General features: G+C 38.0%; 1 protein-coding gene across 2 annotated transcripts; it reads left to right on the top strand.

The window, feature by feature from the left end:
* Positions 1–240: 240 nt before the first annotated feature.
* LOC306853690 (uncharacterized protein) lies at positions 241–23,079 on the top strand. 2 transcript variants are annotated; one of them, XM_079391282.1, is made up of 16 exons: positions 241–429; positions 1,929–2,147; positions 5,067–5,263; positions 7,137–7,240; positions 7,512–7,555; positions 7,985–8,246; positions 11,418–11,599; positions 11,686–11,811; positions 12,026–12,154; positions 14,694–14,816; positions 16,421–16,556; positions 17,007–19,390; positions 20,047–20,234; positions 20,464–20,608; positions 21,188–22,037; positions 22,248–23,079. In XM_079391282.1, the coding sequence occupies exons 2-16, from the start codon at positions 1,986–1,988 to the stop codon at positions 22,379–22,381; spliced, it is 5,166 nt and encodes a 1,721-aa protein (XP_079247408.1). In that variant the 5' UTR covers positions 241–429; positions 1,929–1,985; the 3' UTR covers positions 22,382–23,079. The 2 variants fall into 2 exon arrangements, with proteins under 2 accessions (XP_079247408.1, XP_079247407.1); XM_079391281.1 differs by having other exon boundaries at positions 7,982–8,246.
* Positions 23,080–24,753: the final 1,674 nt, after the last annotated feature.

Raw genomic sequence — 24,753 nt, 5'->3', positions numbered from 1 at the left:
AAAACAGTATGAAATAGAGTGTTTAATGATTTTGTTTACTCGAGTATTTTTTTTTAAATATTATAAAATTATATATTTTTTATATAATTTTTTATTATTTTATTTGATGTATATATTAAATCGACGAAATCCTGTGTAAAAATGCTTTAAAAAATAAAAAAATAAATAAAGTGACCTGCGGGTGCCACTGCACTTGGTTACCTCTCAAGGCCCCGCCTCTTTATGAACGTCACGGACCCCACGCACGCCTCTAGTGAAATCAAGCTCGGCGGTTCTGCGAGGGGCACGAGATACAGCGACCGCGTGCGCTCAGTTTTAACTGTTAAAAATAACGACAATCTGGAAAAACGTTAAACGACCAGACTCCTCACATGTAACAGATATACATATCGGCTCTACTTTATTAACAGCCACGTTAACGAGCTCCCGGTAAGTGATGCCACATTGTTTGATTTCGCTGTAGCATTTCGTTTTATCTGACAGTATTTTGCTCTGCGTTTGTCTTTCTCAATAAATAAACCGTTTTTATTGCACTTCTGAAAGTCTTCAGGTTCTAGTTTGCTCAAAACCCGCCAGCAAATCCTACTATGGCGAAGGGTTTGCTCATGAATATTAAGTATAACTTAGTCTTCATTCACAAAGCTTAATTGATATTCATGAGCCAGGATTCGCCATAGTATGATTCATAAATTCGCTGAGGTTTTATTTTCATAAAAATACAGTGGATGCAGACTGTAAACGTAAGGCAAGAGTGTTGTTTAACGTGTAACGTTATAATCATCTCGGTAGCCACAGCCTGGCGTCAGCTGTATTTGAAAGCACCGTCTTTGATGCTTTGTTATGGAAATGAAGGTGCATGGAGAGATCTGACCAGGATGTTAACAGTTCACAGATTCATGGGCCGGATTTTCCTTGACAATCCAGTTCTCACTGTCAGTGACTGGGAAGAGAAACTAAACACAAGAGACTGAGAGTTAATGTAAATAGACACTTTCACTATGTGTGTGTCTCTGGGACTTTCCAAACCTTTGCTTTAGTGAAGTTCCCTTCAGAGAATAGTTCACCCAAAAAATAAAAAAGTCTTTATTTACCTCATTAGTACAACAAACATGGACTAATTCAATGCATGTATATAGGCTGTGTGTGTTTAAATGAAATATATCCAGTTATAATGATGGTGAATAAGAATTGGACCCGTCAAGCTGTAAAATTGCCAATAAATAAGTAAATAAAATCAACAAGTATCATAAAAGTGGTGCATACGAGCGCTCAAGCGTCATAATCCAAATCTTCTGACGCCTTATGAAAATACTGTTCACAAAACAAACCGAAATAACTCATTATGCACAAAAAAAATCTTGACATCTGGCTTCGCTCAACTTCGTGTGTTCATTCTGTGAATTAATTGTTCTTTTGAGTCCAATAATTTAATTGAATTTATTGATCTGTTACACAAAAGGCGGTCTGAATGATTCATTCATGAATCGGACTAATCTGGTTTTTGAGTTTAACTGGCAGTCCCTGTCCTTTGTAATTCCATGGATAAAAACAACCAGCACAATTGTCAGTATTTTTTTTGTGTTACAAAGAAAATAACATGCCATACAGGTTTGGATGAGTAAACAATCACAGAATCTTCTGTTTTCAGTTTAACTTGTGGTGTTTTGGCAGCAAAAGTCTCTTAAGAGCGTTTCCATGAACACTCTGACAAACACACACACCCTCGCCATCGCTGTGGTTTTCCTTTATATAAAACTGCGGACACAAGGATTAATTTTCCTTTTTGTCATTAGTGAATGCTAAAAGTATGTGAACTGATATTTTTGGTCTGAAACCAGTACAGGCAGCTGAGAGTGTATCCCCTGAAGCAGCACACAAGATCCTCGTGAACAACATTTCAAGATTTTTCTGTATCTCTTCTGTCTCAGCACTGGAAGATGAGCAGCCGAGCTTTCTGAAGCATCAGTCTGTACGCACCTGTGGCGATGAGCTGGGCCGGGGACGACTGGGCCGTGGGTCTGACGGGTCACGTCCTACAGAAGGTTCAGCAGCTTCAGGCTCAGAATGAGAAACTGAACAAGGAAAAGCAGCAGAGGCAACTGCAGCTGGACAATTCGGAAGCAGCTCTGCACAAACAGAAGCAGAAGGTGAGTTATGGGGGTTTAGTTGAGAGATATGTACATGAGCATTTTAACATTGTAAAGCCTGACATAGAAAATAATTTTTTCATTTTTAAATTTTTTTTTATTGATCAGTTTATTGAACCTTTTTTGAGCATGGTATTTGATACATTAGGCCTTCATAATTTATATTAATTGAGAATATGGAGCTTGAAAAATAAAAAACAAGTTTTGCCCAAACTGAACAAAGATATGCAATTCAGTTCAGTTGCTGGTATTTTTTATGGCCAGAAAGTAAGATGAAATTCTAATGTAAATCAATTATTTGTTTATAACAGTAATTCTGTATTTCCCAAAAAATGTATTAGTGAGATGCTATTTAATTTCTTAGTTGCATAATTAAAGTTCTGTAGTTTTTATTGATGCTGTTCGATCAGAGAGATACAAAAATGAAAAAGAAAATTAGAACAGTAGTTTAACAGATCAAAATTAAATCGGTAAAAAACTTCCTTACTCTCTGAGTCAAACACAAAATAGCCTACAAATAGTAATGCTAGCACCAAGAACAGTACAAAAAACTAAAATAAATTTAGTTTTAATTTTAAAAAAATAAAAAAAAGTAAATATGAATATATACATAAAATGCAGTAGTTGGAACAATTCTGAGGAAGAAAAAAAAGGGAGAAACGTACGGTGGCCGTGAGAGCTCAACGCGCTGCAACTTCAGAAAACACATGCAAATAGACAAAACACCAGCAAATCAAGAAAACATCTTCATCATTTTGACAACACATGCGCTGCAAATGAGAAACGCTGCAAATCCTCACAACACATGCAAATTGAGAAACGCTGCAAATCCTCACAACACATGCAAATTAAGAAACGCTGCAAATCCTCACAACACATGCAAATTGAGAAACGCTGCAAATGCTCACAACACATGCAAATTGAGAAACGCTGCAAATCCTCACAACACATGCAAATTGAGAAACGCTGCAAATGCTCACAACACATGCAAATTGAGAAACGCTGCAAATGCTCACAACACATGCAAATTGAGAAACGCTGCAAATGCTCACAACACATGCAAATTGAGAAACGCTGCAAATCCTCACAATACATGCAAATTAAGAAACGCTGCAAATCCTCACAACACATGCAAATTGAGAAACACTGCAAATCCTCACAACACATGCAAATTAAGAAACGCTGCAAATCCTCACAAAAACGTGCTGCATGGACCACAATGGAAATGTTTCAAGGGGACCCAAAAAAAGGACCAGCTGGGATTTGCTTATTGTGCAGTGGCTATTGGTTGAGTTGTTGGTGAACTGAAAGGTGAGTGTTTTTTTGTTGTTGTTGTTTATTTTAACACCCTGATTGCATGATTTCTTTGTCTTTTGGATATTATTAGATTAATAATGACAAATAACACGATTAACGTTATTATGTAAGATGGCTAACTTATCCTCAACTAAATATAATTTCAAGGTTAATTAAAATAAATTTGCAATGCTTCATTAATTGTTAAAACCAGGTCAAAATAAAAATGTCAGTAAGAATAATATTTAAAAATTTATTCAGGCTCTTTTAGTAGGCTAATGAAAGAAAGGACATTTGCATGTGTTGTGAGGATTTGCAGTGTTTCTCAATTTGCATGTGTTGTGAGGATTTGCAGCGTTTCTCAATTTGCATATGTTGTGAGCATTTGCAGCGTTTATTAATTTGCATGTGTTGTGAGCATTTGCAGCGCATGTGTTGTCAAAATGATGATGTTTTCTTGATTTGCTGGTGTTTTGTCTATTTGCATGTGTTTTCTGAAGTTGCAGCACGTTGAGCTCTCTCGGCCACCGTAGAAACGGCTTGCACCTAAGTACATAAACTTCCAACAATATGTATTTTTTTTCTCTGTGCTTTCCATTTATTAGTAAATCAGGGGCATGAAACCATAAAGGCCAGGTATAGAGGGAGGGGTTTTCTTATTTTCTTACCTCTTCATTTAAGAAGGGTTGCCAAGTAGTGTGACATTTTTCTGTATTATCGAGTATTGTAAATTTGATCTTTTCTATTTGAATAAGCTGCATCAGGTCATGTCAAGTAGCTGGGTGGGGATGGATTTTTCCAGTTCAGTAATATAAGCCTTTTAGCAATTATCAAGCAGAAGGTGAGCGCTTTTGATTGTGAGGGTGACAAGAAAACATTTGTGGGGTTGATATTTTTCAATATCGGAGATAAAACATTTGGAAATTGACTTTAAAAATTGATGCCCACTAAGAGGTCAATGCTGGGCAAAGCCAAAAACTATGATAAAGCGTAGCTGGAGCTTGTTGACTTGATGGATCACAACCAGGGTTGATTTTAGACCATTTGGCCTTTGTCCAATACACTCTATGCAACAAAAAACTCTGTACTTTCAGTGTTGTTTGAAAGATGAACAAATAAACTTTCCTCAGAAGCCTTAATGGATAATGTCTGATATTCACATTTAAACATAATTTTTCTAAAAAAAAAAAATGTATGAATAATCAAGTAAAGTTGTTTCAGTCCAGTAAGTGTTCATTTTGAAATATTACTGAAAATATAAAAAAATATTCTTGTTTACTTGTCATGAACCATGACCTGAATGTGCATGTTTTTACAAATATACTAAAATGCCTTTTGCTTGCTAAAAAAATATGAACTGTCAATCAAACAACAGAAGGCATGTAGTAGATAGTGTGCAACAGATTTCTGACCAGAGTTTTTATAATATTGATAATTTAGAGGCTTTAGCAATTCATGTATCAAATATGAGACAGAAGGCTTTTTATGGGGTTAACAGAGGCACTCTAGCAATGCAGAAAAGCTGCCTGGAAGGACACCAAATGGAAAGTTGGCTAAGAGTTCCAGCACAGCTGTAGCACAAACAGTGCGGGATGTGTTATGTAGCATCTTCCTCTCTGTCAGTATGAGGAGGTGCGTGTGGAGCTGGCCGCGGTTCAGAGGGAGCTGGGAGGAGTGCGTGAAGTGACGCAGGTGGAGGTGCGGGCCAGAGAGCGTCTGTCTCACGACCTGCAGGTCAAAACAGGTCAGGTGCACTCGCTGGAAGGACAACTCGAATCTACCAAAAATCTGACACACAACCTCACACAGGAGATCAAACGGTGAGACATGCACACACAAATCATCCTGTTTGTTTACATACCAAACTGAACCAAATCATGTGACAACGATTAGCAGTTGAAATGTCATTTTATTCTTACATTTATCCTTGCATCACTACTGTATTTATGTGTCTATATTCAAAAATGAAGGAATGTTAAAACTAACCTTTTATATCCTTCTATAACCCCAAATTGCTTGCGGACCCCACATGAAAGTGTCATCAAAAGTTCTGTCATCAATTACTCACCCTTATGTTGTTATAACCTGTATGCATTTCTTTATTCTGCTGAGTACAAAAGAAGATATTTTAAAGAATGTGGGTAACAGATTTGGTTTTCATTGACATGTATGGACAAAAAAAAAAAAACCCCAATGGAAATCAATGGGAAACCCACTATCCTAAAGAGAGATCCACCAATCAGAGAAGTTGCTGAGCATCGCACGTTCACGTCACGCACACTCACATTTAACTGTATTAGGAAGTGGATTATGTGGCAGCAACAACCAATGAAGGTGCACGATGTGACTGTGTATTTGCATAAAATTTAACTCTGCTGAATGGTGTTGCACAGCCAAGGGTCTCTGGTGTTTGGTTTGCCTCATCACCCACTCTCATTAAAAATGAATGACGTTTTGGTTGCTTTGTTGCTGCATATTGCTGTCAATACGAACATCCCTTAAAAAAAATACTTTACATAAAAAAAAATTAAAATTCATTTTCATTTTTGGGTGGAGTATCCCTTTAAAGTGGAAATTTCCTGTATTTTTATTACGTTCTGGTTACTGCTGTTTTCTAAAGAGATAACATTTAAATGCATTTGTTATTTAAGCCTAATACTGTGTTTTTAGCAGTTAAAGAGGTTCAAAATTTGTCATTTACTCATTTACTTATGTCCTTCCTAACCTGTATGAGTTTCTTTCTTATGTTGAACATAAAGAAGATATTTTGAAGAATGCTGGTAATCAATTTGATGGTCCCCATTGACCTCCATAGTATTTTTTTCCCTATTATGGAAGTCAATTGGGACCAGAAATCGTTTCGTTCATCTTTTTTTCAATGACATGAGGGTGAGTAAATGATGAGAGAATTTTCATTTTTGGGTGAACAATTCCAATTAACTAAAACAAACAAGAAAAATGTTTTCTTTAATTGTAATGAAGCTGAAATTAAAAAATTAGATGAAAACATAACATTACAAACTTAAAAAAACAGAAATATTAAAATTAGTGGTCAAACGATTAATCATAATTAATTGCATCCAAATTAAGTGTTTGTTTACATATGTGTGTGCACTGTGTATGTTTATGTATATAAAGAGACACGCATACAGCATATATTTTGAAAATATTTACGTTTAAATGTATATATTCATATTCATATAAATGATATCATATATAAATATTTAATATGTACACACATTATGTAAACAAACTTTTATTTTGCATGCGAATAGTCATGATTAATCATTTGACAGAACTAATTAAAATACTTGAAATAATTAAACACAAATTAGAAATGTTGTCTTAAACTAAGTGAAATAAAATGTTTAATTTGATGTACTAAAAGTACCCCCCCCCCCCCCAAGAAAATCTCATAAAGATGGCAAAAGCACATCACAATGTTGCTTAAACTAAAATGTTAAAATGAGAACTGAAAATAAAAGCTAATTCAAAATATTAATAAATACAATAATGCTATACACATAATACCAAAATAACCCTGGTGGAGCCTAAGGTGCTGTAGTGATTTCTGTACTGCTAGTAGCACCAAACTGAATTTAAATTTGTTTTTGAGAAACCTTTTTGCCCCATTACTCTGTTTTCTGTCTCATCCTATAACAAGCACCATTTCTATTCTTTCTCTGCCTGTAGGCTCGAGGCGGAGCTGGAAAAGCTGCAGAAGGGAAATGGCTCTGGGGAGTCCATGTTGTTTTCCACACCTTGTTGGAATATGAGCTCTCCCTGGGACAACAACGGTAGCGCACCTCACGCTCATTGCTTTTGTTTTTCACTTTTCTGTCTCTGGCTCTACTTCAAACATTGCAAAATGTATCCCCTGATTAAGTAGGGGAAGGAGTGTTTTATTTTTCTGAAGGTCACTAAGGACTGGTTGCATGGTACAATGTGTGATGGCATTGTTTCTCTCTGATTTGAACTTTGTATGCTCTGATTTTAACTTTTGTATGCTTTGTATCTAGAAAGATCTATTCGTCTTTATTCTTTTGCTGTTGTTTTCTAACTCTGCAGGTGGTTTCAGAGCAGAGAGTGAAACCAAAACACAACAGGCCAGAGTAAGTCATGTATACTTTTAAGAGCAACTTCTTAACCTCTTATTCTCTTATTGGGGTAGTCATGGCCTAATGGATAGAGAGTTGGACTTGTAACCTGAAGGTTGTGGGTTCGAGTCTCAGGTCCAGTAGGGATTGTAGGTGGGGGGAGTGAATAACCAACACTCTCTCCACCCTCAATACCACGACTGAGGTGAGACCCTTGAGCAAGGCACCAAACCCCCAACTGCTCCCCGGGCGCCGCAGCATTGGCTGCCCACTGCTCCAGGTGTATGTTCACTACTGTGTGTACACTTGGATGGGTTAAATGCAGAGCACAAATTCCAAGTATGGGTCACCATACTTGGCCACACACCACTTCCCTTTCCCCTTTCCCTTAAGAAACGCTGTTTATGAATATACTTCCTGACGGTGTTCTGTCTGTTGTAGCAGCACCTGCAGTTTGGAGATGTCCCCAAGCCCTCAGTGGGAGGGGCTTCCTCTCCGTTTCCACAGCAACCTCATAAATCCCCACCCCTTCAGTGCAGCATCCGCCAATCGGAACCGTCCACCCCTTCCTCTTTGTTTCCATGGGAACGTGAGGATTTGTGGTCCACTCCCAAAGGACGACCAGCTTCCTCGGTTTCATCCAGTGATGTCATAATCAAGAACAGTGACTCAGGGATGGAGGAAGCCTTGAGGAAAGAGATAGATGGTAAACTTCTCCACACACTATTGGGGTTTCAGAGGTTTTGCACCGAAAAGCTGAATTTAAATCCGTAAAATGAAACGGGGAATCTTTTTGCAACCACCCCAGACAATGCTCTTTATTTCTCAAATACTGAACTACAGATTGAGTTACATCTCTCTTCCTGGGCTGCTTGAATCCAGGACATTTGCTTGTCTGCTCTGTAATGTAGTCCGAAGTCACTATTTACAATGTGTTTGCATGGCAGCCAATGAGATCAACCTCGTCAGTGGCATGAGCAGATTTGTGTAGTATTTGCATGTTTAAGGAGATTTTTACAGCAGTCGTAGTTTCAGACTGTTGGAAATAAATTGGTTGCATTAGTTTGCCATAAGAATGTGCCTGGTTAAGGTAGTTTAAGGAAATACAGTGTAGTTTTATTTATTTTGTGCAGCTCTGTTTGCACATTAACCAAGGGAGAGTATCATGTTTATTAACTGAATGTCAGATGGATTTACATAAGCATCCTGATTATTAGTGAGTGAAGTAGTCAGGTTTCCAATACAGTGGTGTGAAAAAGTGTTGGCCCCCCCCCCCTTCCTGATTTTTTTTTTTTTTGCATGTTTGTCACACTTTAATGTTTCAGATCATCAAACAGATTTGAATATTAATAATCAAAGATAACACAAGTGAACACAACATGCAGTTTTTAAATGAAGGGTTTTTTTATGAAGGGAAAACAAAATCCAAACCCACATGGCCCTGTGTGAAAGTGTTTGCCCCACCCCGTTAAAACATAACTGTTGTTTATCACACCTGAGTTCAGTTTCTCTAGCCACACCCAGGCCTGATTACTGCCACAACTGTTCGCAATCAAGAAATCACTTAAATAGGACCTGCCTGACAAAGTGAAGTAGACCAAAAGATCCTCAAAAGCTACACATCATGTTGAGATCCAAAGAAATACAGGAACAAATGAGAAAGAAACTAATTGAGATCTATCAGTCTGGAAAAGGTTATAAAGCCATTTCTAAAGCTTTGGGACTCCAGCGAACCACAGTGAGAGCCATTATCCACAAATGGCGAAAACATGGAACAGTGGTGAACCTTCCCAGGAGTGGCTGGCCGACCAAAATTACCCCAATAGCGCAGCGACGACTCATCCAAGAGGTCACAAAAGACCCCACAACAACATCTAAAGAACTGCAGGCCTCACTTGCCTCAGTTAAGGTCCGTGTTCATGACTCCACCATAAGAAAGAGACTGGGCAAAAATGGCCTGCATGGCAGAGTTCCAAGACGAAAGCCGCTGCTGAGCAAAAAGAACATAAAGGCTCGTCTCAGTTTTGCCAGAAAACATCTTGATGTTCCCCAAGACTTTTGGGAAAATACTCTGTCGACTGACGAGACAAAAGTTGAACTTTTTGGAAGGTGTGTGTCCCATTACATCTGGAGTAAAAGTAACACAGCATTTCAGAAAAAGAACATCATACCAACAGTAAAATATGGTGGTGGTAGTGTGATGGTCTGGGGCTGTTTTGCTGCTTCAGGACCTGGAAGACTTGCTGTGATAAATGGAACCATGAATTCAGCTGTCTACCAAAAAATCCTGAAGGACAATGTTCAGCCATCTGTTTGTGACCTCAAGCTGAAGCGAACTTGGTTTCTGCAGCAGGACAATGATCCAAAACATACCAGCAAATCCACCTTTGAATGGCTGAAGAAAAACAAAATGAAGACTGGAGTGGCCTAGTCAAAGTCCTGACCTGAATCCTATTGAGATGCTGTGGCACAGCTGTAACAGACTCGTTGCAAGTTATCGCAAACGCTTGATTGCAGTTGTTGCTGCTAAGGGTGGCCCAACCAGTTATTAGGTTTAGGGGGCAAGCACTTTTTCACTCATGGCCATGTGGGTTTGGATTTTGTTTTCCCTTCATAATAAAAAAACTTCATTCAAAAACTGCATGTTATTTACTTGTGTTATCTTTGATTAATATTTAAATTTGTTCGATGATCTGAAACCTCAAAGCGTTACAAACATGCAAAAAAATAAAATCAGGAAGGGGCCAACACTTTAACACCACTGTATTTCCTAGTACAGGAGGTGCAAATGTAACCCATCTACAGATGCATTACTTGGTCAAAAACCAAGTTTCATTTTATGAAATATTATTGCAATATATTCAATGTAGAAAACAGTTGTGCTGCTTAACATTTTTATTTTTTCTTTGATTAGAAATTAAAAAAGAACAGCATTTATTACTGTTTACTGTTACTTTTGAATGTAATGCATCTTTGCTTAAAAAATATTCATTTCTTATAAAAAAAGAACTTGGCGTAAATGCTAATATTAGCCAATTTGTGGTACTGATCTTTTTTGCAGTGTAAAATGAATAAAATGAGAGGAGGGAATTGTACACTGACACATGCTGGTCTTATCTGTTGCCGGAATGGGACACATTTGTGAGGTTGTTTAGTGAGAGAGTGGGTGTGTGTATGTTGAGCAAGAGAGATCAGTGTTACACTGTGTGTGTGTGTGTGGTATGAATGTTCTCCATTGTCTTGTCTCTTTGTGTTGGTGAGTCATCAGGGTTGGTCATCTCCACAGACAGCTGTGCAGCTCTACAACACACTATCACTGATTCTTCCCAATAAACACTTCCCTTCCAATGGCCTCTGGATCCAGAATGTAAACTTTTTTGGAATGTAAATTCCTCAAGAGAGGCTGTAATAAACTGTCGCCGTGGCAGGTGATTCAGAAGGGTTTTAAAGGGGTCGTATCCAACACTTTTGAAACATTTCATTTCTTAAATATTCTAAATTAGCCAAGGTTTTCACTGAAAGTTATTGTTTAACAGACTATTTCATGCATCTCTTTGACCCTTAGAACTAAACAGGCTGTTTTTGCTACAATGGTAGCAAAATGACCAAAAAAAAGATGCTAAATTATATTTCAAATGAAGACAATGAAGCAAAACCATTTTTAGGGAATATTTTAACAACAAAAAAAATATTTTCATTGTAAGGAATTAGAATTTGAAGGGAAATAAATGCTGAATTGTCCTGAAAATAATGTTTATATTTTAATTAATTTGAGATTACTATTTTAATTCAAAATACAAACTCTTATTTCAGAAGAGCCAAAAATATCAGTCAGTATGATAATATAAATAATTTAGTGACTGTCTGTCTCTCTCAGAGCTGCGTGTGCGTGTATCAGATCTACAGCGCGAGGCACAGCTGGAGTCTGAGCGCTTGAGGGACATGGAGTCTCAGCTGGCTCAGGCTAACAGAGAGATCAGCACCAAAGAACAGAGCCTGACGCGCACGCAAGACCAACTGACCCGTGCACAGACCCGCATCACACAAGAGAATGACCGGGTAATTTATTAAGAATTTATTTTTGTTAAAAATTACTGTCTGTACTGAATATTAAATGTTTATAACATGTCTCTGTGTGTCTGTAGGCCCAAGCTTCTGAGCAGAAAGTGAAGCACCTTCAGGAGGAACTGAAGTGTCAAAGGCAGAATGCTGAAACCAGCCGCTGCCACGCAGAGCAGCGCAGGAAAGACATGGAGCGAGAACATCAGAGGGTGAGACGGAGAACACGGACACTGCACCGCCCTGCTGCTAAATACACAGCCTCATCGGTCTTTTAATTTTAGCTATGAGTTGTAAGGTTCCTGTTTTGGAATTGATTTTGTTTCTTTAATAATAGCTCTTTTCACAATGTATGATATTTCAGTGCAGATGTACAGAAAATTGTGCATTTAAGTCCCATGGTGACTGGAGATTTGTGTTGTGTAGGAGCTATTGGAGCTGCAGAGAGAGAGACAGGCTCTGGAGAGACAACATCAGCAGGAGAGCAACAGACTCAACCAGGAGATCCAGCAGGCCAGAACACTTCACAACACACTGCAGGCTCAGTACGACAAGGTACCATGGCTGAGGAGTAACTAGATGTAGCGACCCTGCTGAATTGACTAGAATAGTGTAGGCGTTGCTCAGCCTTTATATAAATAGTGTAGCTTTGTAGTGAGTTTAAGTTATTTAGAAGTTATGCTGTTGCTAATACTTTGTGTTTGCTCTGGTAATAAAAACCAGCTCAAAATTCCACTTCATAGAGGGGGTCTGACACATATCTAGGCAAGCCTTGATCTAGTAGGAAACCCCTACAAAACCAGAGCAAAGTCCTAACAACAATGTAGATCCACCTTTTAACGAGGGTAGTGCTTTAGCAATCACCCTGTGAATACCCTTGTGACTGCTTAACAACACACTGATAAACGTTTAAAGGGATAGTTCACCCAAAAATTTGAATAACTTCATGATTTACTCACCCTCAAGCCATCCTAGGTGTATATGACTTTCTTCTTTCAGCTTTATAATGGCAGTGAATGGGGGTCAAGATTTTGAAGTCCAAAAAAGTGCATCCATCCATCATAAAAAGTGCTCCACACAGCTCTGGGGGGTTAACCTTCTAAAGCAAAGCGATGCACTTGTGTTAGAAATATAGCCTTATTTAAAACTTTATAAACGTAATCTCTAGCCCCTGCTAACTGTTGTTGCGCATTCACGAGAGAGTGGCATTCCAATGGATGACTTAAGATATAGGCGTAGCAAACTGTATTTATTGACATCTTTGCACAGGTTCAAACACTGATCTTTCAAGAAATCTTCTGATGTTCATTCATATTTATTTCATGCTGTAATCAATAGTAAAGAAAAACAGTTCACATGTGCCCCATGCAAAATGTATTGTTTGCGTTTTGTAATAAAATAGACACTGTATCCCATACATAGATTTATTTGTGGTGGCCCGCCACAATATCAAAACTGACTAACACAAATAGATTTTCCAAAAGGCTTTGATTTAGTTGAATAAACATGAGCACTGCACGTTTCAAAATCAAAATGTGGCACGGGTGTTTTTATAACACTTTTTTTTGAAGAAGAAGAATGACTGTCTTCAGAATATTTTTGACGTCATTTTCATTTAATCTTGCATGTAATGCCTGATAAAGCAGCATTTGTCAGCTGAGCTCTGCTTTGTGTACAGCCGTTACTGCGGAAACCTCCATTTCTCCCACTCTGAAAGCGCCTCCTGGTGGCAGAGATTGAAATTGCATATATATTGTTTCTTTCCATAAGATCAATAAAAATGTTGTTAAAATTAGATGCGTGTATCTTTTAACCCCCCTCATGTAACGTATGCATACTCTAGTGTACGCAGTATACTTTGGGCTCTAGAAACCACATAGCAGTGCTCCAGTAACCAATTGGAACACAGGGCAATGTAATGATGAGTGTTTAGACAAGCACCACTTATCTCTACTCGCTTCTCCTATTTCCTTAAATAGCTTTGGTTCATTCAGCTACTTTTTGTTTGTAATTTGCAGAAACTAGATGTTTCCAGAAATCTAACCTCTACTCTATATTAAACTGTAGCTTCTGTCCTTTTTCTCAGTCTCTTTATTTCTCTCTGGCTCTCGTTCTTCGTCTCATGGGAGCTCCAGAACGGGTGTCCGCTGGTCAATGCACTAATGTCACCCCTCTTTCTCTCTTTCTCTCATTCTCCCACTGCTCATGTTTTCTCACACAGTTCTATTCCTTTTTTTCTCTTTCTGTTTTTCCTCCTCAGAGGACACTAGAGCGAAGGTCAGTGTTGTAATCTCAGTGTGATGTATGTTTTAAACTCATAGCATGTTTTTTTAGAAATGCCTTCTATTCTCCAGAGACTTGAGTACAGGAAGAAGATATGGAGATGGCCCAGGGGTTTAGTGTGTGTGTTTGTTGTAAAAAAAAATCCCTCTCATCCCATAAGTTCACTCATATCTCACCAAGATAAAACAAGTCTTGTTTGAGCCCTGTTTTGTTACTTGTGTAAAATTAATCATTCTGTTATATTGCTTATTTCCTGTGTGTTAAGAGACACGTGATGTAAGCATGTCTGTAAATACAGCGATCAGTAATGGTGTTCCTATGCTGATGGGACACTCAACTGATACCATGACCTGAATTGAGGTCATGGAATGTGCCGTTTTGAAATTCTGAAAGTTACAGGTTGTATTACACTACTTACAGCCATACTTGGATGTTTTACATAATTACACATTCTCTCTATTTTTATAGAGAGAAATAAAAACAAAGTGAGCATAAACATTTCAAATGTGTGCTTTGCATGAATGTCAAATTTACATGAATAAGCGTTTGGATTCAGTTCTGTAAATGTTGCATGGTTTGTACATCATCTGGTTAAACTGCAAGAAACGTGAAAGGGACATTTTTCATTTTACATTCCATAAATAAATCTCATCATTTGTTTGACATGGTTACGATAACATTGGTGTACGTGGCATCCTGCATGAAAATAAGTGACACGTACTTAGTCTGCCACAAACACGGCATGAAGATCCGTGCTCATTCTCTTGGCACACGCTCTAATCCTTCTGCTGATTGTTTGTCGTTCTCTCAGGTGTGTTTGCAGAAGCAGAGTTTGGAGAGAGATCTAGAGGATGTGAGAGGAAAATTGAAGAACACAGAGTCTGACCTGAAAGAGAGTCAGAAGAGAGAGACACAGACCGAGGCCAAACTCACGGTATAACAACATGCATATCACACTGACCTGACAGAGTCAGAGTCAACACGTCAGCAGATTTAGTTGTACTACCATTCAGAAGTTTGGAGTCAGTGAGATGTAGTGAGTCAGTGAGTGTTTTTTTTTTTTTTTTAAAGAAATTAGTACTTGTACTAAGCAAGGATGCATTTATTTGATCAGATTAAAGACATTTATAATGTTAAAAAAAGCTTCTGTTTTTAAACGGATGCAGTTCTTTTGAATCTGTTCAGGGAATCCTGAAAAAATGTATCACTGTTTGTTCAAGAAAAATATTAATCAACAAAACTGTTTAGAATGATCTTTGAAGGATCATGTGACACTGAAGATTGGAGTAATGATGTAAAAAATTCAGCTTTGCATCACAGGAATAAATTACATTTTAAAATATATTAAAAAAAATAAAATCTTTGTGTAATAATATTTCACAATATTACTGTTTTTAATGATGTAAATGCAGCCTTGATTTTCATAAAATATTTAATAATCATACTTTTTACTGTAAAATATAAAAACATTTAATTTCTTTATTAAATATTTTTCTTTCTGAGAAGGTCAAATTAGATATTTGGATTTGGTTAACTTTGGCTATTTTTCAGCAATTTTGTGTGCTTAGAAATTGTGATATTGTTTCTAAGTTGGAACTTTTTAAGGTCAAGTAAATAGATTAATTTATTAAGAATGATGGGACAGAGATGCTCTGACTTTTCACCAATCTGACACGTTATTTAATCAATCTGTACCTTGCCATTTTTTTTTTTTTCACTTTCATCAAAATATAATATGTGTGTTAAGTTACCTCAACAAGAGAGACAAGAACTGCTGTTCAATAACAACAACACAAAGACCAGTTCGAGTCACTCATCACAATGTCTGGTAGATAAGGCAGGGCTGTCTTCAGTTATGATTTATGTGACACAAATCTTTGTAATAATGTAAAAGTTTTTACTGTTGCTTTTGATTAACATGTCCTTGCTGAATAAAAGTATTAATTCCTTTTAAAAAAAAAAAATCTTACTGGCCCCAGACATTTGAACAGTAGTGCATAGCTAGATCAGAAACGCACACCAACTGATCAGAGAGACCCAGTTAAAGAGACGCTCACACACACACACACACAGATGAAGCTCCTAGTGCAACAATGCCGTTACTGACTCAGCAGAGTACAGTCTCAGATATAGCACCATTATCTCCTTATGGCTTCTGTTTCACGCCGGGGCTTGGGTTTAAGCGCTTTATTTTTAGACAGCATGTGTACAATATGAGAGTCATGTATTATAATCACCAAAAGATTTATGATGTTTAAAAGCAGTGTAATGTTATATGCAGATCAGGATTGCAGTTGGATAACCTCTTTGTCTGTTTGAATGCTTTCATTTTGTATATTTAGGTGTGTCTTTTTCCAGCATGCCTCACCCTAAACACTTTGAGGATTATGGTTGCTTTACTGTTCACTGTTAAAATTCTGTTCGCTATAACAACACAGTTGTATAATATAGTTTTATGGCTGTCTCGTGTCTTTTAATCATTAATCTCATTTGACAAGCCTGTTGTGCTATATGTGCGCTTCTCATCTTGTACTGTAGGAGGCGCTGAGGGATTGTGAGAGTCTCACTGTGTCTCTGGGGCAGATGAAGAAACAGGAGAAAGCTCTACAGGAAGAAGTAAAGCGTTTGACTGAAGAGCTTGCTGAGGCCCTCAGGCTCATTAAAGAACTGCAGGGTGAGTCCACACAGAGAACTGCCCTGCCCTGTTACACAGATCCCTTGTGTTTGTCTCCCTCTTCTGACCAAACCTTGACAGTACACCTTCAAAAATCACTGTGCATTACAAAAAGCCTGTGGTGGGTTAGACAAGCCAGTCAAAGCAGTGGACCCCCAAATCCTCCCATTCTTTATCATTTACATTTATGGTTTATAAGACTATACATTTTAGAAACCTGAATAAAATGTGTTATTAGTTGAATATTACTGCTGTTCTTGAGTGTCATAATATTAAACTTATTACTCTGACTTGAAGTAACAAATTCCAGAGCTTTTAATTATATTAATATTAAATGATAATTTATATGACATAAAATGTATATAAAACTTAGCTTTTTGCCAAATAATTGCCAATGTTTACCGTATATTTTGCTCATTTTTAAAATTTTCTTGATTCTTTTTCCTGTAGCTCAACTGGCTGCTCCTCCTCCAGCTGTGGCCGCTCCTCACTTAAGCTCTGCAGGAGACTGCTTCTCTCCCTCCGTTTCCCTTCATCATGACCGCTCTCCTCCCTACAGCAACTCCTCTCAGGGAAAGAAAGCCCGTAAAACAGGTCGAACAAGAGAAGAGGAGAGAATGAAGTACCCCTCCGGCAGAGAGCCAGGCGAGGGCATCGACTCAGAGCACATTGGAAAATTTGAGTCTGAGGAATCACAGAAATTTAAAGGAAGAGGAATCCAAATACATCCAAGTGACTCTCTGAGACTGAGTGAGACTGATGTAGAGACCTCAGTGACGGAACAAGACACTGGTATTGAAGATGTGGACACAGACTCGCTCACGTCTGAGTCAACCAGCGACGCAGTGCCTAAAAGTGAATCGGCCATCTCTTGTAGCCTACAGATAGATGACACATCAGGCAAAACAGAAAAATGTGACTCTGCACCTCTAAAAGATCTGAAGAAGGAGAACGCAGAACTTCGTGATGAACTTAAAGATGTGAAATATGAGCTTCAGAACCGACTTGAAGACCTCGAAACCCAGAGAAGAGCTGAAACTGAGTCTAGGACCAAACTGAAACAGTTGAGCCGGAAACACTCGACACAGACCGAGCAGCAACGTGCCAAAGCTCTTGAACTCAAAGACAGCGTGACAAAACTGGAAGCCCAGCTGGAGCAAGAGAAAAAAGAGAGCGCACAACTCAGAGAAACTCTTGATGCGTTAGAACGAGAAACTGAGAAGAAGCTAAAAGATATAGAGAGAGACCAGGAAGAAGGTACCCAGCTGAAGAAAGTCTTGGCTGAGATGGAGCAAAAGGAGACTTGCATGGAGGAAGAAATGGCAAAACTGAAAAAGGACTTGCAAGACCTTCAGCTCAAGCTTTCACAGGAACGGGAGGAAAGAGAGAGGGAGAGAGAAGAGGAAGGGAAACGGATCAGAAAAGAGGAATTGGAAGGACTAAAGATTGCACAGCTTCAAGAAGAGCTGGACAATCTTCGAAAATCTAGGAGTGTGGAAGAGAAGATATCAAAAGACAATCTTCCCCTCACATATTTACAACTAGAACACCATCCAAACACTAATAAGAAACCTGCTGTTACAGAAAACAAAGACTTGGTTCCTTCTCCTGACAATCAAGAGTCCATCTGTGATTCTGTGAACCTTCAGAACACAATGGTCTGCAAAGAAATCAGAACAATGGAGCTGATTATGGATCTTGGAGCACAAACTAAACCAACAGAGGACAGAACCTCTGCTGCAGAGATAGGCAGGACTCAAGCATTGAGCAAAGATGCCTCAGATTTGGACAGCACTACCATTTTAGTTTTAGAGCTCGAGCGCCTGAGGGCAGCGCGAGACCGAGAGTCAGATAAGGCCAAACTAGCTCAAGGAAAGCTGGAGGACCTACAGAAGGAAGTGACCACTCAGACCAAGAACCTTACCCAAGCTTTTGAAAGCCAGAGCAAGCACATTGAGAACCTGCTGAAAGAGATGCACGATAAAGAGTGCGCCCTCAAGAAGCAGAGCAAGGAATTGCAAAAATGTCAAGAGAAAATCTGTCTTCTTGAAGAAAAACACACTAGGATGACCATTGCCCCCAATGAGGTCTCTACGCTTCCTGAACTGGCTTCAGAGATCTCAAGAGACCTAAGCTGTGATTCGGTCTTCAGCAATACAAGCATAAGCGACCATGAAATGTTTAGTGATGATTCACAACCGGTTCTGAAGGAAAAGGTCTCATGGCCTACTGTACAACTACCTGTTAGTCAAAACATTGACCAAGCCAACACTAGTAAGATATCTGATAAGCTACAAGCGACTGAAGCTTCCAAGCCACATGAATTATGTCTCACTTTAGATGCACATTGTGGAAATGCTCTGAATTCTAGTGCTGATTCAGAAGCACCCAGACTTTCTGAGTTAACTGATGAGAAAACAAGTACTCTATTGCAAAATGAACAGCTGGATGTTCTTAACTTCCAAAATCACGTTCCAGAACCTTCCACAGGTGATATCAAAGAGCTAGAACGTGTAACAAAGGAATTACAGGATTCTCAGCTTGAGCTGAATGTGTTGAAGGCTCAGAATTCAGAGCTTGCTCTACAAGGAGATGTGATAAAGGAGGAGCTTCTGAATGTTAAACAAGAAAATGAAGAGTTGAAATTGAAACTGAAACATTTGGATGAAGACCCTTGTGCTAAACAAGATGGTGCCTTACTTTTAGTGAACACTGAAAATGAAGAATTGTCAAGCACAAAGGAAGGGTTACAAAGTGGCTTTCCATTAGGACAGGAGGAGCTGATTGTTCTTCATGCAAACTCCAAAGCAGAGGTTCAGTCTCCTCAGGAGCAGGTAAGTTTTATTAAAATGGAAATGTTTTGTTGGCATGAATTGGAAATACACCCTATCAGTTTTTTAAATCCAACTTGATGTTATGAACGGGTTTCATTTTTTTTTTTTTTTTTTTTTTTTTACATTTGACCTCAATCTTGAAATGACAGGATTCTCTCTCTATATGCCAAAACTTCTCCAGTTATTTTGTTTAAACCCCACCCCTTTTTTAATACTGACTGCAAGTTCACATTCAGATGTGCTTTCATCCAGTCAAAAGTTCCTAAATAGGGTGCAATGAGACAAAGCAAAAAGTGATAAATCCCTTCCATGTTAATCTGTGATCTTGTCCTAATCCGCTACGAATACAATAAGACATTTCTTTTTTTTTTTTTTTGTGGTGTGCTGTGTATCTCATCCCACAGTGAAATCTCATTATTCTAAAATCGCACAACCGCATATTAAACAAAGTATGTTCTGATTGGTTTTGATTTTGATACTTCATGCAGCATTTTCAATGAGCGCAGAAATATGGCTTGATAAACAGCAGATGAAGTACTGTAATATCACAGTATGTCAGACCTAATTGGGAAAACTCCTCTATTTACATGTATGTACAGTACATTTAGGTCATGTTCATTTTGTTATTTTTGATTCATATTCTCTGTGTCCTCCAGATCCAGGCATTATTAGAGCAAATCCAACAACTCTCGGAGCAGAACAGGACACAAGCTGAAGAACTAGAACTCTGGAAGCCCTCAGAAGAAACCGTGGGCAACAACTCGCCCGCCATCGTGCTAAAAGAGTTCAATATGTACCTCCCCTGCAGTACCAGAAAGCTGCACACGCAGTCCCAAATGACAAGGTAACATCCTTTGACTGGCATTTGTTGAAGATAAATATGCGATAAGCTACATAGTAATGTAAACAGCTTTTGTTCATAGTAAATTTAAAGGCAGTGTGAGGTACTTAACGTGAAATATGTGTATGTTGGTCCTGAGATGGGGAAGGTAAACACAGGTTCAGTGAATTGAGCGATGTTTATGTAGGACCCTTAATGCAAGACCCTTCAGTCTGTGCTCTGTCTGCTGTAGAACCAAGATGCACCAGTGCACTGTCAAAGATGTGACAAATCGATCCGGATTAGCCGACACAAATGACCAAACCAACTTGGGGGACCCTGTGTCACCTGAAACTCAAATGACACATAATGTGAGAGAATCTCAAGGACCTGATAAGGTAAATAACATTTCATAATTTATTTTATTATTTATTTACATATGGAAAAACGTTGAACTGTTGAAAGTGTTGAATTGTACTTTTAAAGAATAGGTTTCCACGAATGAAATTTGTGATCGTGCGCTAAAATTTTGTATTTTGTTTAAATTCTTAGAATTCTTTTTTTGTACAATGAGTGTGATTGGGGAAAGTGACAACAAAAGTGCATTAACTCATTCATTTTTATTTTATCGAAAATGACTGCATGAACATTCTGCTGAAAAATCTTTTTTTGAATATAGACTGAATAAAGATAGTTTAAGGCTGTATGATTAATCAAACTAAAACCATAAGAGCTCTCAGACAAAAAAAATATAAGATTGATGGCTTAACATTTGCAAATTTAGAAATATAAATATTATTCATAAATATTAGTATTGATGTCGCGATATTATGAAATGAAATTAAAATCCCCCCAAATTGTGCAGCCATAATAGTCATAAGCATTTGAAATTTGGTAAATGATCACAGACCTTTCTTTTTGTCTGCAATAAAATGCAATTCAAATGATCACTGACCTATTCATTTAATTGTTTTCAGGATTTTATGACTGGAAATGAGAATGTAATGACCAAAGAACATGCTCAACACAAATGTGAAAGCAGCTCGGTCAACAACAAAAGTCTTCCTGTCTGTGTCTCAGATATAATGAGTAGTAACACTAAAGACAAGCCGTCACCTCCACAGACCAAACCAGTAATTCAGATTACAGATTACAGTAATTCAGATTCTCAGACAGTTGCCTCAGTATCTCCCAAGGATCAGACCAAAGCAGCAGATGCTAGTGCGAACAGCCAGGAAGATGCCTTAATCAGTGTTTCCATGTCAACCAAATATCAGACCGAGGTAATCAACTCAAATCCAATCACAGAGTCCTACGGGACTGCAGACTCCCAAAATTTTGGTGTGTTATGCCTTGGGCATAATGAGATTGAAACTATGGAAACAGTTGATTTGGATAAATACGGACATTGTTATGGAGAAACAACAGATAAACAGAACAAACATGTGGAAAAGCCAATCAAGAATGAATCTGCTCAGTGTAAAATGGGCAAAGTCAGAACAGAGGTGAAGAGTGTATGCACTCAGACAGAGGAGAGCCAAGAGCTGATTTTAGGGGACAAACAGCCACCCGTCCACGCCTGCACCCAAACAGATGGAGAACAGCTGGAGACGGTGGAAGATAAAGGTGATAAAGAGCCTGCAGACTCGCCGCCCCTCTCTCTGACCCCACAGTCTGTTACAAACCAACTGCTGGTATCAAGTGTGTTCCCCATGAATGACCCAGCTCACCTCGCTGAACGCATCCGGAAAAACCGCAGCCGCATGTCTGCCGCTTACGACGAGACCGAATACGAACCGTATGGCCTGCCAGAGGTTGTCATGAAAGGTTAGATCCTATATTAAAAACTAAACATTCTTCAAAATGAAAACTTGTCTGAGATGAGTTTCTTTATCAGAACAGATGATCAAGTGTAATGCTAACTTTCCCCAAATCTGATGATCAGATGAAGAAACAAACACCAGTACATCTTGGATGGCCTGATGGCGAGTCAATTTTCAGCTAATTTTTTATTTTAATGCTTTTTATCTCTTGAAGGATTTGCTGACATTCCCAGTGGGCTGGGTTGTCCATACATCCTGCGTAGGGGGCTTCTGGGAACTGATGCAATGCCCCTCCCACGCAAAGAAGCCACACCCCAGGAGGAGGAAGATGATGACATCGAGCCATAGTACTCATACACACCTGATACCTCCCATAGGTTTTTACTCTGCATGCTTTGCAACACATTTTTAATGCATCAAATCATTTTCACTAGTTATTTTAATATAACTCCCATTTCAGAGCAGCAGCATCAGTGCATGTTCTCAGGTCTCCACGCTGAAGGAATTTCACTCTTTAATCATAATGTCCATGTCAATGGTGTCCTCTGCTCACATGACATTGAAGTTTTTTTTTTTTTTTTCTTTCATGATTGTTCTCGTCAGCTGAAAGGCAATGCCTTATTGTGCATATTGATGTCTTATAGTTTTGAGTGTTGGAGCCGTTTATAAAAAATACCAATGTAATATATTTTTGTTTGCGTAGAGGAGGTGTTAGCCCCTGTTTTATGAGACTTGAATTTTGTGAATAGCCTTATTTATTGACAGACACTTCTTGAAGACTTGCCTTTGTGCACTACTGTGAGAGAGGGAGAGAGAGAGAGAGTGTGTGTGTGTGTGTGTGGTATGACTCAGATCAACCTGAGCCCGTTTCCGATCCTTGTATGGCGATTCACTGTCAGGCTGTTTCTTTCTCTCTCTGTCATCTAACAGCTTTATAATGCAGAGTGGAGTATTTATATCATTGTCATTTCTTCTAAATGTCAAATGGTTTGTAGGATTTTCAGTTTGGAATGTTTACATTAATCATTAAACATAAATTAAATCCAAATGTTCGTGTGCTGTTGTTGTTTTTAGCACTGTAGTAACCTGTACCAACTACATTTGAAGTTTACTTCATAATGATTTGAAGATATTTCATTTTAATTGGTCAATCTCAGCTTTCTGTTAAACGTTTTTATATAATAATGGATGTGTATAATTTAGTTAGTGTATCATTTCCTACAGATTTTGTTTCGTTTGTCTCGTATACACACTCTATTTTCATATTTAAATAATTTTAACTCGTATCAATATTTCATGTCCTTTATTGATTTAAGTAGACATGCAATACAGTCAGCCAGTCATTATTGCAAATTACACTCAAATCAAGTCAGCTTTGCTTTACTATTCATTATTTTCCATTACATAGTGCTCACATCGAAATGTCATTTTATTCTTTTGAGTTTTGAATTTTTTAAACATTTATTTGTGGATCTTTCTTTAATTTCCATACATTTTGTGAATTTGAAGCTCCGTTTACACCATATGTTTGTGACATTACATCATATTTTTCATCAAATTTGTCAGATTCATGGGCAGCAGATCCCTGCAGCCTTAAAAACAAAGTGGATGCAGCACTTAGTTAAGTGTAAGCAAATGTTATCCAAACCTCGAACACAGTCATTTAAAGAGAGTAATGTACAACATTTCAGCTCTCTGTATTTTTAAAGACTCTCCGTTTGTGTCTTTTGGCTGAACAGGCTGTTCGAAGGGTCTGTGTTTAGTTGACAGTGGATGCTTTCCTCTGGTTCACAACATTTCTACTCATCTGTAAGAAATGTACTTCTGGCATAATGTCTTTTACACAAACCTCCTTCGGTCACAAGTAATTTCCACAGTTAAAGTACAACCTGTTTTGCAGAATAATGTAATAATAGATTGCGATAACTCATGAACATGGTGTTATGCACTTGTTTTCAAAAGCCAAATGTTAGTCATTGTTGGAGCAGAAATCAAAGGCTTCTCTAGGGATGTGATATCACATATCAGAGCTTTTAAGGCCATTTTGGTCTTTGCATCAGCTCAGTCAGGGAGTCCTGTTTCTTCTCTCCTGAGCTTTGGCTGGGTCCAGAGGGCCTACTGGGGTACTTACAGTGAATGTTTTGAATTCTGAGCTTTAATGTTTGACATTGATTTAGTATTGCACTACTGTCCACAGATGACAGACGTAGTGCTGGGTCATCACCGTAGCTGATGTCATTATTTTAGGAATGAAGGTTGTGCTATAAGATGAAAATAAATATACGTAGAAATGCACAGCCTTAAGAACCTTATTGAGAGAACTTTATTTGGTAACACTTTGGTAATTACTCTGTATTATGGACACCTTAAAATAATATAAATAATATATACTTACTACTATAATAACAATAAATTCTGCACAATTACATGCAAGTAACCCTAAGACAAACCCTAATCCTAACCATATAGTAAGTACATGTAGTTAATATTTCTTAGTATTTAAAATGTATAATTACACTGTAACAGAGACCCCTTAAAATAAAGTGTAACCCTTATTGCTTTAATAAAATGATTAAGACCATTTATGTCCTTATTTATACTGTACATATTTCCATTAAAGGCATATTTTATTGAACTTGCAGTAGACTGAGGTGTATTTCATTTTTACAAATGAAAACTAGTCTGTACAATCCATTCGGTAGGTTGAGTTGCAATTTTGT

Source organism: Barbus barbus, assembly GCF_936440315.1.
Source record: "Barbus barbus genome assembly, chromosome: 33".
Lineage (NCBI taxonomy): Eukaryota > Metazoa > Chordata > Actinopteri > Cypriniformes > Cyprinidae > Barbus > Barbus barbus.
This window is presented reverse-complemented; position numbering and strand designations above follow the sequence as displayed.